The 18,846-nt window shown below is 43.5% G+C and overlaps 2 protein-coding genes across 2 annotated transcripts in view; both read right to left on the bottom strand.

Annotated features, from left to right (window-relative positions):
- The window catches only part of pkn1b (protein kinase N1b), a 35,443-nt gene extending 23,442 nt beyond the window's left edge, over positions 1-12,001 (bottom strand). The window contains exons 1-3 of the mRNA XM_069149379.1: positions 11,667-12,001; positions 10,998-11,320; positions 10,685-10,828 (exon numbers count right to left, since the gene is read on the bottom strand). Of these exons, the coding sequence (XP_069005480.1) occupies positions 10,685-10,708 (24 nt within the window). The 5' untranslated portion in view covers positions 10,709-10,828; positions 10,998-11,320; positions 11,667-12,001. The remainder of the gene's footprint in view (positions 1-10,684; positions 10,829-10,997; positions 11,321-11,666) is intronic.
- A 3,446-nt stretch (positions 12,002-15,447) lies between these two features.
- On the bottom strand, positions 15,448-18,780 carry LOC138198149 (histone-lysine N-methyltransferase 2D-like). The gene has a single exon (XM_069149377.1). The coding sequence runs from the start codon at positions 17,410-17,412 to the stop codon at positions 16,240-16,242; it is 1,173 nt and encodes a 390-aa protein (XP_069005478.1). The 5' UTR covers positions 17,413-18,780; the 3' UTR covers positions 15,448-16,239.
- Between the last annotated feature and the right edge of the window lie 66 nt (positions 18,781-18,846).

Raw genomic sequence — 18,846 nt, 5'->3', positions numbered from 1 at the left:
TACATTCCGACGGAGGAAAAGCTTCAGCAGGAAGACACACTAATACTCATATTGTACATGCACATGCACACTCACACACAAACACACACACACGGGCCTAATGTACTGTAACTAGTTGATAATGAATAAAACAGCATTACTGAGCAATGTCAGCTGGATGTTGAGAGTACTAACAGCAGAAAATGTTGCTCCTCATTATGTCAACACAGTAGACTGCGCTCAGACTGCAGAGTTAACTTCAGGACACTGTCGCACTCTTTCGCAACACTTGTTTGAATAGAATATCACCAGTAATTAGCTGGATTTAAAGCATTTAAACGATTCAAACGAAGGCTTTTAATTTGAAACGGATACAGGAACTGTCAGCTTTCAGCTGACCAGTGGTGACTTCATCACTCAGTGACATACTTCCGTGTTTATAGGTCTGGCCCGGCTGCTGCAGCCCAGGCAAAAAGCTTTCCTTCAGCGAACCAGTGGGAGGCTTTTATTGTGAAACAGCGAGAGAAAATGCCAGCAATGTCAGCATGCGAGTAAAACCCAAGTAGTTTTAAACAACCAGAACTTTCAGGCTATTCTGTAAGCGGACAAGTCGTCAATTTATCAGCATGCAGCTGCAGGCTTGAGGGATCGTTTCTTTACTTTACCCTCGTGCTTAATAATCGCAGTTGTTATGTATTTGGCCGATATGTAACGTTTGTGACAAAAGATCAAACACACGCACTGTCCTCCAAAATTACTTTTTCTGTCTCACGCGTGTTTTTAGCCGCAAATGCGAGTGAAATACGCTGTAGAGCCCTCATCAAGAAATCAAACCAAAATTCCATTACAAATGTTTACTGGAAAGCGCAAGTTAAAACTGAGTGTGTGGAGTGTGAAACACGGACATTTACTGTGCAAAGAGGCGGTAATGGAAAATGCTATTAAGCAATGCAGCATTATGGGAAGTGTAGGACCGAGGTCGGGAATCTTAGCCCGTGCTGCACACAGATAAGGACTTGATCAGTTTTGAATATTTTTGTTTTCCTGTCTTTTGCAAGTTATCAAACTTTATCAAAGTGAATCATTGCAGTTCCCCTTTAAGACCGGGGAAAGACAAACGTAACAAACTTACTCCAGCCAAATTAATAGCGGTTATCACGTCTTGCAGAACAATTTACACTCTTGCCCTAGTTGAACGAGTTAACAGCTTACAGAATGTACCTTGGACTGTTTGTGTGCTGCCTGTTAATCCCCAAAATCCTTCATAGGGAAATTCTGCTGCCAAATCTGCTTTTACAAAGTGCTGCATTTCTGTATGTTATATGTGCTGTACGACAAGAGCTCGACGAAGACGTCACGTGCGCGAGGGGAGACGATTCTCCCGCTCGGAGCGAACAGAAGAGAAACTGTGCCGAAAGTTAGGTGACAAATGTTGTCTTATGCGTTCCATGAGCGCACATCTGTCCACGTGCCTGCGTCTGCATGTGCGTTTGTGTGCGTGGCGACAATGTCCACGCCACAGCTGGGAAGGAGCAGATCAGCATGAATGGCATCTTTGTGAAAGAGTCTATCTTCAAGAGACTTCAGTGAATGCTTACGTGTTTGTGTTCTCGGCTTTGTCCATTGTGAGCTCTCCCGCAACAAACAGTCACTCTGTTCTGCCTTCTAGGGAATAAAATAGCACGAACACCCCCGGTGAGGAAAAGCTCTACAGTCCACATCCTCAATCTGCCTCTGTCTGGTGATGCATGTAAAAGAAGCCTCAAAAAGGGACGGTGAAAGGACAGTCCAAAACAAAATTTAAAAAAAAAAATCTGAATATAATTTGGCAAAATGACAACAACAATTGTTTGTTTATTCAGGGCTGAAACATGGTTCAAAAACAATAAACAGTAGTGACGCAGGCAGCCACCAGCTCAGAGGTAAAAATGTCCTTGGACTTGGATTCAACAGACATAACCCACTTTTCTCTGAACGCTCCCATGAGCACCACCTGCATATAAAAAAAAGGCAGAAAACAGAGTTGTTGACCTACAACAATCAACCTGTGTAAGGGTGATACTCAGAGAACTAATGAGGCACTTCAGGGCTGCACAGTCCAAGCTACTTTAACCACTATCACGCTCCACTTTCCATTGAGAATATGTGCGAGATTTAGAGCCGTGCAATAAAGAAGAGGACATATTTTCAAGTGAAGGTGTAACATAAAAAAAAAATAACGGTCACATTGGAGGAAAATAGACCCCTTTCATATGCAGGGTAGGAAGTGAACACAACCCTCGTCTGAGCGGCCTAAAAACAGAAACCTGGCTGGAGAAGACGGCAATTAAAAGTTGTTTGATGTCTGCTGATTACTGTGTGGACCTGCAGAGATCGACACTCAGCCTGATGTTTCTGCAGACATCCAGCCATCTCAAGATACATAAACAGAATATTTTACATTTCCTTCTACTGAAGTGAGTGAGGTTTAGAAGTGGGCTCTGATGGAGAGCCACGCTGCTGCATTGGAGACACAGACAGCGGCACAACAGCACCCAACAGGAAGTAACTTCCCAGCGCTGTGCTCCCTCATGGATGTGCCATTTCCATTCATGCCAGGCTGAATTTATTTATTTTAATTTTATTTTATTTGTGTATATAATTTGTGTGTGTGTATTTATTCATCGCTCTTATTTTTTTACTTCTTACTTTTTATCTATTTTATTTTATGTATACATAATTGTCCATTTTTTTCATATTGTGTGCACCTTTTTGTGTTTCTATGCTGCTGTGACGACTAAATTTCCCCACTGTGGGATTAATAAAGTCTAAGTCTAAGTCATAACCTCAGCATTTTACAGCCCTGAAATCTGACAACAATCCAACAGCCTAAAACATGAATGAGCTACAACGGCTACAGGGTTTGATCCATTACGATATCCCTTCACTCCCTGGGGCAAATCCAAACTCAGATGTTGTGTAAATCATGCACAGATGTCCATAAGAGATTTTACCAGAAAATCAAGCACACGCGTTTAAATCTGCAGTCACTAAGATGTCATCCCACCGCGTCTATCTATTTCTTACTGAGGAACCGAACACGGCAACGACTTGCCTTATGGCACACACTTCATACAATATGCTAGCATGTCGCCTTATCATATTAGGAGGGCACACAGGGAGCAGAGAGAGAGAGAGAGAGAGAGAGAGAGCCGCTATGAAATGGAGGGTTTGAGCAGGCATGACGGTAATGGACGAGGAAGATTAAAAATGATGATGGCAGAATGGCTGAGGATAAGAAGACCATTCTATAATGCAGATGATTATCCCTCTTCACTGATGCTGTTGATTATGACAGGACTGCCTTCAAAAGAATCGGTAAAAACACACACAGGCAGCACAAATGCTTAGAGATTTGGGTTACCTTAATTACAGTATAATGTCTGATGAAAACAACACCTCATTAGTTACCCAGATGTTTTTAGTTCTTTGATTTGTCCAGCTACTCGTATAAATACAACCGTGATATCCTGCCAGGGGAGTTTTTTTCTTCAATATGCCTATGTGCACTGTACAAATTTCTCTTTAAAAGAGCTAAAATGGCTCTCAAACAGGAGTTAGTGATGCATTTGTTGAAGAGTATTACCAGCTGTGGATTAAGGGCATATTTTAGTAGATCTGACTCAATCAGAAATTCCTATTTAGTTTTGGTATTTTTGGAACCCAATTGTCACGAGACTGACTTTTCAGATTCAAAGACCTTGTTTAAGATTAAAAGCTCCCTTTCATACACAGTCCAGCCATATACAAGATTTTGACTTGGTCTTGCTGTGGGTTCGTTGATAGTAGGATCTAAAATGAACACCTTGTGGTTGTATGCCTTCGCCAACCAGTCAAGCTGCAGTTTACATCCAATGTCTGCCCAGACGTCGTCTCTTGAATGACTAGCTTTGTTTCTGTACTTTCCAATCAGCCTGTAACATAACAACATGTAGTGAAAGAATTTAACCAATAACGCTGATTCTGACAGAGAACAAAGTTGTAGCCACGACAGTAGACAATACTTCATATATGGTTGTTGCTGCAAACAAGCTACAAATTCTTAAACGTGGATGCTGTGCACACATCTCAAACAAAACAGCACAGAGGATCTATACAATCAGCACAGTTTCAAAGTGGACACCTGAGATTAGTGTCATCAATTCAGTATTTCACCGAATGTTAAATATATTCGCAATCTCCCCTTCTGCTCCTCAGTTATGGCGTAATAATGTCCAAAGAAGTGTTTTTGGAGAACATTACGATGTCACAATGAAGTTGACCGTTCTGCCTTTTCTTCTGTCCTATAAAATATTAGTCTGAAATTTTGTCATAATTAGCCAATGATTTGTTGATTTTTTTTTTTGCCACAAATAATTTGTGAGGTCACAGTGACCTTTCACCTGTTGCCAGCACAGAGGCATGAAAATACAGAAACATTCTGCATTAAAGAAGAAGTTGTGCATTTAGACAGAAAAAAAAAAGCACCTAGTTACATTACTAAAATTAGAGCCATATGAAAGCAGTTGTTGTATATAATCTAGTTTTGTGGTTCAGAATCAAATAGAAGAACAATTTGGCACTGTTCATGACATTTCGTAAGACAGCAGCTGGAGACACTGCAGCCAGTCAAATGTCTCAGTATCAGCACTACCAGCCACACAAATCCTCAGAACTTTCTCATTTCTCTGGACTTTCTCTTTATAGACGCTACATCGTATTCATGAAAGACTATTTATACTCCTCCAGTTACATCTCTCTTCATATCCCGTGCATTGTTGATGGCGGTTGAAAAAAGCCAAACTAACAATGGCACCTGGCTGCTATTTGTGCCCCATTACCCGACTGCGCCAACAATTCTGCCTCAGAGACTTTAAAGACAACAATGGGTGCAGTTTGGGTTACATTTTGAAGGGTAGGCCTGTTGCTGCTATTACCGCTGTCGCTGCCTCTCAAGCAGGTAATAATAGCCATATTTCTCCTCTGTCTATGTCACCTTTATGGCCTCCGGGCTGACAGAACAGACAGTCCACTGTTGAGGACGGCGTCACGGCCGAACACGCCGCTGTTCCCATGAAGCCTCGGCTCTGTGTGTCCCTTAAATCCGACACCACCCCCGTGGCACTACACACATACTGTCACATGACCTCTACAGTTGTGGGATAAGTCCTCTCAATGCCTCAGGTTTAACCACAATCAGGTCACACAGCCTTCTTCTTTAGTTTCTACTCAAACAACGTGTCAACCTCTCCGTTTGAGCTGCACTGCATTATTAGGCGTTTCTGTTGTTCAGCCTATAATGCCATAAATGTGTGGTTCAGTCCAGTTTGGGGGTCTCGGGATCACCTCTCAGCTATTTGTAGATGATGTGGTTCTGTTGGCTTCATCAGACTGTGACGTTGCAGCTGAGCGTGAAGCAGCCGGGATGAGAGTCAGCATCTCCAACTGAGGCCATCGTTTTCTGCTGGAAAACGGTGGCTTGGTCCCTTCGGGTTGGGATGGAGTTCCTGCCCCAAGTGAGGGATTTACAGCATCTTGGGGTCTTGCTCAGGCGTGAGGGTAGGTGGATCGGCGCAATGGCTGCAGTGAAGCATTATTCGTACCGCACCGTTTCAGTGAGGAAGGTATTTGAGCCGGAAGGCAAAGTTTTCAATTTACCAGTCGATGTATGTTACGACTCTCACCTATGATCATGAGCTTTGAGTAGTGACTGAAAGAATGAATTCACGGATACAAGTGAGTGCATGATTTAATAATAGCTGAAGTTCAAGGTTCATCCCTCACTTTAGAAACTGTAGCAGAGAAAACAATGTTGAACATCTAATAGCATGGGACAACTGGGAAAACTTCTATCTGCTGATGAAGATCATGTGATATTATAGAAAGCTTCAGAACATATACATTATGGACCTTGTGGTGAGATTGTTTTCTTTTGTGGTTTATTAGTTAATGACCTTGGGGACTAACTCAAAATATCACATTGGATTCAATACACCACCTCATTTTGCTTTTTTCCTTTTACCTCAGCAAATTTTCTGTCAGTGACAAAGCCAGACCAGAAACCACAACCTAAGCCATTTTAGTGCCCTTTGGCATTACTAAACTACTTTAGCAACCAATCAATGTTCCCTTCTGAAACACATGGCTCTGAAATGGCTCCCTTCCTCCGTGACCTTCCCATCTTCCTATTTCTGTGTAATACAGACACAATCATCATTTCCTCATTGATACGCTGCTCCGTAAATGTAGCGCCATTTCTCTAACTTGCCCCTCTCGGCAACACATTCTTCACCCATGTAATTCCACAATCCCTTAAAGCTCAAAATACTCACACAACCAGCTTAGAAAAAAAAAAGAAGCAAATTATAGCTGAACAGCAGTAACCACTACAAGCAGCAGTTTATCAAGGTTTATGGTTTACCAGTCTCCCTTTAGTCTGCCTTTATTTTTCCCATTTTTTGGGGGGCTTGGCATCTGATAACTAATCCTCTCAAAGGCTGGTGGTTGACTGGCATATAGGAACAACAGCTGGTGTTTGGACTGGTGAGCTGAATGAAAATGGGGCCGGTGAGCGGTCAGACGATGCAGCCATTAGACGGGAACACAACGAGTCCAATGGATATTTGGCATTGTTCCAAAAATGTTTTATCAACACTAGCATTTGAGAAATTAGTATGCACCCAATGAACGATCCAAGTGCTGGATGCATTTGTTTAATTGATGCATAGCATTAAGATGTCCCATCGATGCATAAAAGCTGTAAAGCAGCAGTCATAAGCTTGTCTACGGGTGTGTCTGTGAGACAGATTTTTTTTCTGAATAAACAGTGTAATCCTGGATTGAGAATGTTGGGGGGGTGGGGGTGGAGGGTGGGGGTCTATCTGGGTGCGTGTGTTTTTGAGTCTTTGTGGGCAACTGATGGAGGGCATTAATACGACCCTCCCAGGAGGTCAGAGACAGAGTGAAGTCCACAGTCTCCTAATCCTATTATCCACAGCAGTGGCAGCTGAACACACAATATTGTGAGTGAGATGCAAGACATCACCACTGCGCATTATAACATGCGAGCCCATCGACAGACCTCAGCTGGCACCGCTTCCGTACGTGAAGATTCTCAAACTTTGCAGATGCCATGAAAGAAATAGAGCCAGGTCCCTCCACTCTCTTGGATGATCAATAAAAAAGTAATTTGGAGCCTTTGCTCTTCACCACAGAGAGGCGGCGGCGGCGGCAGCAGCGGCAGCATCTCCTCGGACTTACCTCACAGATAATAACTACACAAAACCCACAGGAATAAAGAATTCATGACAGGGCGTCCGCAGAGTGCACAGCTACCTCAAAGTGTAGGTTACGTTATCGCCTCTGTGCAGAGCTCACATCCTCAGCAGGAGGCATGATTTACATTCCCAAGGCATCTTCCGGGAGAAGGTGGGCTAACAGATAACCAGGGTGCAAATCGATAAATGCAGGAGTGGCAACAAGATAAAAGAGCCAGTAGCTGAGCTGCATTTTATACTGATGGTTTCAATCCAGGGATATCGGGTTTTATAGCAGTTTTTATAGTTTTCACAGAGTGAGGACGGGGGCCATTTCAGTAGTTTCCCTCGGCGAGACCAGCAGTCGTGACCTCCTGCAGGACGAGTGTCGGCACCAGTGAGGATGTATCGAGGAGAAATAAAGGGGAGCGAGCACAATCATCACATCGGTGTGCCTCGGTCCACTGTGACAGGTTCAGCCTATCATCATTACCATCGCGGCCCCTTGATCTCAATCAGCCGCGGCTCCCCGCCTGCGTGCCGGCTTGCAGGGATGATGACGGAGCTCCTGTCAGTGTCACTGACGGAGGCTGAATCCATCACAGCAGAAACTGCTCAAAGAGCAGTCAGTCGGGTGGCCATGAAGATTTTAAACGTGACATTAACAGAGCAGGTTAATACAAATCTACAGTTTAGTGTGCTCCGTGTGAATCATGATCTAATGTCTGTAGTTCACTGTGCAAGTGATGTGCAGAGTATTTATCTTTAAAGGAAATAACCCTGATGATGACATCTCTACAAATGTATCAACAATAACCAGCATCACAAACATCATGGGGCACTTTTTAAAAAAAAAAAAAGAAAAGAGCATTATGGGGAGCTCCATACTTGAAAAAAATTATCTGGAAGATCCACTGTAAACAAAGGTCAATTAAATCACTATCTATCACCAAATCAGGTAACACAGTGGTGACTGAGTCTGTGGCCGGCTGAGCGGAACGTGTCCATGGCGACATTACCGGGAAAAATACCAGACCACGCACAGTTAGTGGCCCAGTGGGAGGAGCTAACGCAAACAGGCTCAAGTTACTGAACTTCCAACTGACTGATGTCACACAGGCAACACTGTTCGGATCTCTGGGAAGTGAAGTCTAAAACACAGCTGTAATTACCGCTCATCGCCACAGGTGTCGCCAAAGAGATCTTCCAAAATAAGAACTCGGGCTCACTTCCCGATGCTGCTTCTTTATGGAAGCGCATCACGAACTCGTGGAGCGCCTCTGAGAAATACTCACACGGTGGAAATGTAAGGAAATTAGAACTTTCAAGTGTCATCTGAAATGACCACCAACCTACAGCCAAGCTAGCCTGGACTAGAAAAAGAATACGAAAAAGCACGCTGTCATTCCAGTTCATGCAAAATAAAGACTATGAACAAAACACACACAAAGGAAAAACACAAGATGCATTGACTGTGTGGATACATGGGTCTGGCTACGCTCCACAGAGAATCTGTTATAGTTATGACATCTTACTGCACGTAGACCTCAGGTTAATATTGAAAGTGAGGGAGCAGCTTTAACCAATCACTATGCACCTAAACCGGCAGAAACTCTGCCACCACTGCAACTACTTTTTAGAAAATAACGCTTGACTTCAACGTCATCGCACTGAACTACCGACACTGGTCAGTGACTGGTCCAGACTCCAGGGTGTCCAGACTATAATCAGCTGAAACTGAAGCTGAGTAACAGTCTGGTGGAGCCAAGCAGCACTTTTTACCGAATGTGTCTCGTGCAAAAGTCAATTGCAGATTTAAACACCCAGACAGAATTTATTATTCAACTGTTTTGGATTATAGAGCTGATTATAAATGAATAAATGAATGCTAGGAAGTAAAATATGTTCAGCTGGAATTTCTATTTCCTCTGAGACAGGTGGTGCAATGCAGAACTTGATGGTTTCTGTTGCACACACAGGAACTGCAGCTTTCCAAGAATCACTGAAGTGAACTTCCCCACTCAGGAAAACAACTGAATGTCAAGGAAGAATTGACCTTTCACTCATGAGAAATGATTCATCGGTGTTGCGTAAAGGATGTAGTCTGGCGAAGCTGATTTCTCAGGAAAACTCTTCACGGTGCCATTTCTTTTGTTTCCAACGCAGTCCGGGACACTTGTTTCTTGCTGGCCGCAGAAATGAAACCGCACACACATAGGTTAACGCGTACAGTTGGAAACAGGAAATACGAGTAGTTTGTGGTTGTAACTACACGCCGTCCCACATCAATCACAAGTCTTTCTTGTGACTAATTCCCATCTACCACTATTTTATCCAGTCAAAGTGTTTCATATTTACAAAATTAACTCCACATGCTCTTTGCAGCGGTTTAACCTTGTGACAGGCGTTACTAACCAGAGAGCTGCAGTGGCTCCTGGCATGAGCCCAGCTGAACCGGCACTCCGCCTTTAACTTTTAACATTTCCCTCCACCGTTTCCCGTGCTGAACTGACACCCAGGTAACTGTAAGCCAGCCCTCTGAATTAGACCCTCCACGACCTTCCCCTGTCTCCACCTGAGGGCCCACTTCTGCGTCAACATGACGAGGGGAAATCATGTCCTATAAGTTACCAAATATGAACGGTATCACGACTGTGGTGGAAGCAGTAGCTGTGGTGGTTGTTTCATGTGTGAAAGTAGGTATGCGCAAACTTTTCTATGCGATATAGCGATGTTGTAAAGGCTCATAAATAATGTGAGCTCAGGCTTCTGTCCTGAAAATATAATTTTGATGATTTGTTGACGAACTTACTGGTGTTTTTCTATTAGTCCCCAAGGTGTAAGGTCTTTAAAGGGACATTACAACAGTTTTACACGTATGGAGCATTTTCTCAAAACATGACATGAGGAAGTGTTGATATCTTTAAGAGAAAACTCCACATCTACCCTTTTAGTCTGGCTTTTAATTGAATTTTACTTATCTTGGGTATTTATTCAAGTGCCTATTTATATATTTTAACTGGTTTCACTTCTTAGTAGATATTTTTTAGTAGGTTTTTGTTTTTACATAGTTGTGTAGTTTTGTAAAGAGCTTTGTGTTACATGCCATTTGCATTAAAACTGCTATTCAAATAAGTAAGCCACTCCAGATATATAAAAAAAAAAAAAATCCCAGCCTCTGCAGCTTTCTTTCTTAAATATCTCTTTCAAATGCAAAAACTTGCGATACCAAATTAGTGGAATAGCCCTTTAAGAAACACTATCCCCTCATTACACGTCAAACGAGGTCAACTTGTATTTCCATCACAGACACCCGCCGATCACAACAAGAGTCAGATCAAACGTGCACACGTTTGATCCTTTCTTCCACATGTACATGAACACAGCAGCAGCTTTCACACAGCTGTAGGTAAAAGTCGGGGGAAACTTACTTGTAGCTCGTTGTTATTGGCCATCACGCGTCTCCAATTAGATGACTTCTGTTAATGTTCGTCTCAGTTTACAGCCGTCGGATCATTGTTAAAGCAGCTGATGTTCGCCGAGGGTTAAACACAAACAGCCCAGTTGTAGATGTCCTGTAAAATAATAATAATAATAATAATAATAATAATAATAACAATAATAATAATAATAAAAAGAATCAAGAATCCGAGTGAAGCTGATAAATAAATTAAAAAAAAGTGAGGTTTGGAGAGACGACAGAGCAGCAGCAGGTGGGCAGAGGACAGAGGAGGAAACCATCACCTCCCGGCTGCAGGACATCAACTCTTGGACTCGGGTCTGCATCACGCAGTGCAGGGTGTCCGCTGGTGCCGAGAGAGACAGGAGGAGCTGCTGCTGCTGCGGGCTTCCTTCTCATCGTCCGGTGGGAAACCCGAAACCCGCCAGGATTCATCAAAACACTGTGCCCTGCTCGTCGGAAGACACCGAGGCCATCTTCCCCGCGGCGCTGCAACTCCTCGCTCGGCTCTGCGGAAAGCTCAGTGTCCGCTGAGCGACGCTGCCGGGGAGGAGGGGACGAGTGTGAAGTCGTTTGGGGTAATACGAATTTAACTTCCGTTACCGGCCTTCAGAATAAAAACAAAACAAAAACGTGTATCGGTAAATAGTTTGGCAGTGGTAAAAACGTAGACCCCCCCCCCTCCCCCCATACAACCCCACAATTTGGGCTCTTATCCAGACTTTAATGCAGTTTAACGTCACACTCGGTTACTTTCACTCGACTTAGTCAAGTCCCAGAATGAAAACACCAAGTGGAAACCAAGGTAGCAATGCTGCCAAATTACAAACAAATTCACGGCCTGCAACACTCATCGAGGCATTTTTCTGCGGCAACCGGAGCCGGAACAACGCATTTTCACACATTAAAACAAACATATTAAAAGTATTTAACAGGACACGTGACCAACTTACCCAGGGACGGAGTCTGGAGGACTCGCGTTGAAGAGATCGGTCGTGGGAAGCGGAAACATGTCACTTTTCTTCCAAACTTGTGTATCAAGATCCACAATTTAATCCCAAACCCTTTTGGATAGAAAAGCACGCACCCTCGATATATCAGTATTTCTGTTTTTAGTGTATCTTATCTCACCTCTCGGTGTATTTAAAGTGACCATCATTTGCGCCGAGAAAAACTGTTGTCTGTTTTTTTTTTTTTTTTTTTTTGTTTCTTTGGTCGAGGAGATGCTTTTATTTTGAAACCAACGCGGTTGTTCCGGGTTTCTTTGGGAAACTTGACGCAGCTGTAAAGCGGCGCAGGGCGCTGCGGCAGCCGAGCGCCCTCCTGCTTCAACCCGAGACCTGTTGATCACATTTTAACACGTTAGTCTGCTGGGAAAAAGCCAACAAAGCCCGACAGCAAATATGTTCGCTTCCCTGGGGTCTATTTAGATTATTCACAGCTTGTATATCAGTGCTGTACATCTCTTTCATGAAGGTTATGTTTTTACAAGTGGTTTAAACCACACACTGTGAGCTCAAAGTGAACACTGGGGTGGGATTTTTCTCTCTTTTTTAATAGATAAACAGATACTTAATGACATGGTCACATTAAGCCACTTAGGGGCCCTCCAGCCAAAAATAAACAGTGGAACCACTTTTTTTTTTTTTTTTAATATATATATATATCAAATCAGTATAATGCCCCTTTAATTTCTCTTAAACTGAAGTGCTGTGTTCAAAAGCACTTAGATGAGATGGACACACTATCCCGGAGATTGTAATGACAAATCTCCACTGCCCTCATGACATTTTTACCTGTCAGATGGCTCCTCTGCTGCCAGCCAATCATCACAGAGGAAACGAGCCCGCCTGCAGCTGCTCATGCCTGCAGAGGGATGAATGAAAGCCTTATTGCTCCTACAAAGCATTTGCATGGCTAAATATGGCTTGCAGCAACAATATGAGAACTGTGTGGCTGAAATCTCTTGAGGAAGAAAAGCCCCCCCAAAAAAATACAATCAGAGAGAGGAAACTCATTCACTCTCCTTCGTTTAGTGAACTGTGAATGAGACAGACTTTTGCCCAGGAAGTCAAATTTAATTGTGGATTGCACTGGCCACTCAGGACCCACTTTGAGCCTTTAATGAATAGCCTATTTTATTAGGTTTGGTCTGGTTTCCTTGTTCTAAAAATAATTCTGCAGCTGTAAACTGCGTATTTTTCTGGTCCTTTTTTTTTTTTAATGCTGTCTGCAAACCAAATTTCACTCATCAGACAATAAAGTATTCGACTGAATTCATCTGAGACATGTGATCCTGTATCCTCTGACCTCTGACCTCACAAGGTAGATGCCTGATGCTGTTACGTCTGTTATTTTCCATCTTGAGTTTTGGTATTGCCGTCACAAGATGCAGGTAAACTTTAATTTCTGATCGACTTCTTTTAAAGACAGTCAGCGTTCACTTTAAATAAAAGCTGTTTTGCAGTACTTACCTTCCTGAGCAGTTGAAGACATCAACTTTTTTTTTTTTTCCAAGTATGTCTTTGGGCATTTATATTTGATATAACCAGGGTAAAATTTGAGAGGGAAGATCTCTCTGTGGTTGAAGTGCTCATAATACAAAGTGACAAGAGGCTCCAATTAGACACCGCTGTGTGAACGGGTCACGAGCCAAAAAGGTTGGAAACTACCGGTTTAACCTTTAATAACACATTTTATTTTGTAATCTTAGTTTTGTTTGTAATCTCAATTTGCAAAGAAACTTAAAAAAAAAAGAAGAAAAAAGTGTCATATTAAATCTGGAAATGTAGTTGAGTAGATGTAGAAAGCAGCATGACATGAAAATGTTTACATTAAGTATATGATGACGGGGTTAAGTTATCCTGTCCAAACAGATGCAACAAATTCAATTACATACAGACTGTTTACAATACTGTCCATGAGAAAAGCTGTATTAGATTAAGACTCCCGTGTAGATGGGAGCGTGAGTGCAAAGAGGTTATGAGTAGAAATTTGTGAAACGGCTTCCTGTAGGAACAACAAGGACATTCCTGCTGGACTTTGGATTCCCCCCCCCCCCCCACCCCACAAAAAAAAAAAAAAAAAAAATAGGTTTTGTGCATTTTCTACTGCAAACTGTAACTGCAGACTGGATTCAGAGATGTAAGCAGGGACTGGATACTATATCTGTCATATATAAGCAGTCAGCCTCAGAAAGCATTGAGCTTCATCTGACCCGGGTACACCCGAGTAAAGCTCCACTTTAATCTGAGCTAAGCAGTAAAACAAGAAAATTGCCAAGAGATTTCAAGCAATTTTATTTAATACTGGAAGCAGTGTGTTTTCACTGAAAATTATTTCACAACTGGCACAACACCACACAACAAGTTTCTGAAATACAAAAGAAGATCATGACAAACACAGAACAAATGTTAAAATATCAAGAATGTAAACAGCTGTATTGTATACTAATTGTATTATATGAAATTTGATAGCAAAGGTACACAAATATAGCAATGTAAAGGAACTCGAGGCACTGTAGACAATATAGGTGCACATATAGATCTATACTCTTATAAACACATGCATTATTATTATTATTATTATTATTATTATTATTATTATTATTATTATTATTGTTATTGGTGCTTTCTGATATAAGCTGTGATAAACTAGTAAAAACTCTTAGATATGGAAATAAAGCAGCAGTGGCCACATAGATTTATAAAGCATGCAAAGTCAAGCTGCAGTATAAATTATTTAGAAAACTATATTCTGCTCTTAAATGTCTTTTATCTATTCCTCATATATTAAATTTGGATTCCTGTGATTCTTCAGACTTCAATAAAATTGTGCATTTTAATAACGGTACACAAAAATTAAAAGATTTATAAATATAAAACCGATTTATTGTGGAAGCTCTGCGACTCACTCCTGCAGCCAACAGGTGGCAGCGTTGTCTATTTCATTCTATAATCTCAGACTGACATCACCTACCTTGTGCAGACACAAAGAGAAACACAGGTGCTTTTTTTCTTTTTTCTCTCTCTCCTCATTCAAGACATTTAAATATCAGTTATTGATACGAGATAAATCCTGCTCAGCTCTGATAACCTGATTTTTCGTGGTACGAGTATAAAATGTGTTTATGATATATTGCACAAATCACAGAATAGATCACACAACAGAGGAACAGGCGTAGACACACACACACACACACACACACACACACACAAAACGAGATATACTACGCATTGGGCTCCACCCTGTCCACCTCACCATCTCCATCTCCAGACTGGTACATCGTCTCGTCTCAACATCCTCCTTTCTCTCCCGCCATGACATCATCTGTAACCTCGGAGACTCCCTGAATACTGGCCGACCCAGGAAATGAGGTTACAACTTTGGAATGTGAGAGGGAAGACAACAACTACTACAACTACACCACCCCCCCCCCCCACACACACACACACACACAGCCAGTCCAGCACCCTGGTAGCCTCCCCGCTCCCCTCCGAGCTGAAACAAGGAGGGCCTTCTTCTCCTTCACGCACCCCCTCCTCTTCCTCCGTGACTGACAGCTCTATTAAATCCATGAAAACCTGGTTGTCCAGTGAAGTCACAGAAGCACAGTGTACTGACCACAGACTGGCTGTTGTATGGAGGGGGGGGGGGGGGGGGGGGGGGGGGGGGGGGGGGGCACAATAGATTGTTTCAACTATTTTTTATTATTTTTTTTTTCTTTTACCCCCCCCCACACACACACACTTCACCAGGAGGATTCTGGGTATGAAAGTCCACAAATAGAGCATATTCATCTACTAATGCCACTTACCTGCATAAATATTTTTTTTTCCAACACAATAATTAAAGGTAAAAAAAAAAAAACACACAAAAAAACAAGTGCAATTTGTCATAGCTCAGTCCCTCTTCAGAGAGGGGCGACCAGTGTTTGGTCTGGTTGCGGTACATACAAAAGAGACGAGCGCCCCACACAGCACATGACAACAGTGTTTCTAAAGCAGTTACAGTGCATTTCAGAGCGAGACAGTGGAGGAGCGCTATTAAGTGCTTCTGGTCAGGAAACATGCTCTAATGCGAGGTTAACGAGATACGGATGTCTGGGTGACAGTAATCAATGATTCAGGACGTCTACAGTGTCTTTGTTCTAACAGAAATACGGATGTTGAATCTGAAAATCAATTGGAAGTGAAGTTTGCGCGGTCATATGATGATCTTGCACGTGATTAAATGAGATGAAGTTAATGCGAGTCTTATCCTTGGAATTCCCGTATGGCTTCATTTCTGATATAACAATGATATTTAGATATAAATCTATTTGGAAGATTTCGGTTTTGCATAATCACAATTAAAAGAACAGTTTGACATTCAGGGAAATAAGTGTGTTGACTTTCCAGCGCAGTTAAATAAGATCAATGCTGCCAGAAAGTAAATAAGCACGTTTATAATTAAAAAATTAAAAACAATAAATCTCAAACTGTTCCTTTAACTGGTTAATTGATGTGCTCAACCACTTATTGGTCTTCAGTGTTGCGTCTCCACCTCCACCACAGTCCAGTCTCCGGGCGGGGAGCTGCCCCGGCTGTCCGGGGAGTAGCTGCTGACCGAGGTGACCGTAGCAGCGGGAGGGCTGAATTGGGGGAGCAGGTTGGGCCACATGGTGCTCTCCAGGGGGCTGAGGGTGCCCCCCGTCCCCACGGGGAGGAGGAGGAGAGGAGGGCAGCCTCCGTCGCCGGACATCATCAAGGTCTGGTTGATGAGCTGCTGCACCATGTCCACCTTCTTGTTCCACTCCAGCTCCTGCGGAGGAACCGCGCGCAGCTGCCTCTGGAACTGCTGCGGGACGTCGTGGGAGGACGGCACCCTCCTCCCCGCCACCAGCGCGTTCCGGTTCTGCTCCCGCCGGGTCTCGTCCTCCTCGTCGCTGGTTTCCATGGCTTCGTAGATGGTGCAGAGCCCCGAGGACGGGGAGATCATCACTCCGGTCGGGCTCCTCCTCAGCTGCTGCTGCTGCTGCTGCTGCTGGATCTGCTTCTGCTGCATGCGGTACTGCTGCTCCAACTCCAGCTGCCACTGCAGGACCTGCCTGCGGTGGCGGTGCTCCTGTTGCTGCTGTTGCAGCTGCAGCTGCAGGAGCTCCCTGCGCTGCTTCTCCAGCTGCTTCTGCTGCTCCAGCCGCAGCCGCTCTTCCTCCAGCCACTGCCTCTTCTGCCTCTCCTGCTCTTGGCGCTGCTGCATCTCCCTCAGCTTTTCTTGGTGCTGCTCCAGCCTCCTCAGCTGTTCCCCGCCGGCGCGACCGTCAGCGCTGCCGGTCTCGATCAGTGGCGGGGGCGGTCCGATCTTGGCGAAATGTGCGGCGAGAGTCGGATCAATGGGCCTCCTGTTGCCTGGGACCAACGCCAGGTAGTGGCCATTCGCTATGGGGACGGTGGTGGTGTGGTTCTGGTTCTGGTTGTCTTCCTGTGAGCGGGTTTGCCACTTGCGATCTTCATCTACTTCATCTCTCTTCTCGTCTCCTGTGAGACAGTGAAGATCACTTGGTGCATCCATTAGAGATGCATGCATCAAACAGAACGGGTGGTACGACGGGAAGGAGGAGAGTTTTGACACAAAAAAAAAAAGAAAAGGGTCTCCAAAATAAAGTGACAAAAATGACACGGGAAGGTTATATACTGGATCTACAAACCAGCACATCATAGTTAGAGAGGTTTCCTCTCTGAAGTCGCATTGCCTTTAATGTGAGACCATTTCCCCCCCCCCCCCCCTTTTTGATTGCTTTCATCATTTAAAACGGCAACTAATACCTGCTGCTTGATTCCTCTGAACATGATGGTTATCATGCAAGACTGCAGTCATACGGTATATAAAATACACGGTACAGACAACATGTGTTAGAAGAGACAAATGAGCACACGGGGGGGGTAAAACTGACAAAAACATCAGATAATTGATTCTACTAAAGATAATATTTGGTTTAGGATGCAAAAATTATAATTCTGTACTTTACATCTTGGACTAATCTGTAACGCTTCATGCATCAACGCCGAGCCGCAGAAAAGTAGATTAAAAAGGGTAGCCAGGGAGGCAACGGCATCCCAAAACACGAACCTTAACCAAGGCTTGCACAGTTTCATGAATATATCATGAAAACAAATGAACTATTGAGGAGAAGACCGACATTTTAAGTTCCTAGAAGTTTCAGGTAGAGGGCCGTGCGGGAGATTTTGACACAGAGATCTGGGGTGTTTCCATGTCAGGGTTTCAATGAGCAGGAATGAGCAGGTCAGAGGAAAAGGGGGAGGAAGAGTGTTTGGTCTTCTCGAGATGTTCCCATTTATGTTCGTATGCGTGTGCTAAATGTGTCGAGTGGAACATTCGGGAGGATGCAGGCTGATCTGAGCGGGTTGAGCAGTTTTTGGGAGTGTTTCAAGCACTTTTGGATGAAGACAAAGGAAAAGTGTGGTGCTTTTTTTAAAAAAATTTTTTGCCTAATAGCTGTAAAAGGTGCCCTGTGGAGTTTTAGACCGCTAATCCTACGGACCAGTGTGTTTTGTTTGTGCAAGAAAGTGTGCCACGGGATGCATAGTCCTGCTGCTGATAATATTCCACCGGCAGCGGCGGCAGTAAAGCGGCAAGAAATGCAGCAATGTGCCAACAAAGGACAAGAAGAAGAGGACTTAATTAAAAATATTAGAGTTACAATTGTTTTTTTTTTTAAATGGAAATGCAAAATGAAGCCTGACGATCTTTGAAGTGAACGTAGTTTGTGTTTGTTTCCTCCACAGGGCACCTTCAGTGAGCACCACCAGCCAAAATGATGTTCTGAATGTGATGTTTGTCAGATAGTGTTGAATCTGAAAATGTCATGGAGCATGCTGGAGAACAAAAACCACGGGGGGGAGGGGGGGGGGCACCACTTGGATCACCTCTTTGATTGGACCAAAATTCCATTTCAGATACAACACCATTGTACAATGTTGCATCACTTCCTGTTTACCAGTTATTCCCATGGTGACGAACGGGAGACGCCATGGGAAGTACCGTTGCAGAAACACAAATGTACAAACAAACGGCGACTTGGACACGAGGACAGTAAAGTTCAGGCATGCTGGATCCGTAGGGAAAATAAGA

Source organism: Embiotoca jacksoni, unplaced genomic scaffold, assembly GCF_022577435.1.
Source record: "Embiotoca jacksoni isolate LCO1_2020_lvr unplaced genomic scaffold, fEmbJac1.0.p SCAF_15, whole genome shotgun sequence".
NCBI classification, from domain to species: Eukaryota; Metazoa; Chordata; class Actinopteri; family Embiotocidae; genus Embiotoca; species Embiotoca jacksoni.
Note: the sequence above shows the minus strand (reverse complement) of the source record. Positions and strands in the feature narration are given on the sequence as shown.

Excerpts from the sequence above, each read along its gene's own strand:
- LOC138198149 (XM_069149377.1), bottom strand. The coding sequence starts at position 17,412 with ATGATGTGCTGGTTTGTAGATCCAGTATATAACCTTCCCGTGTCATTT.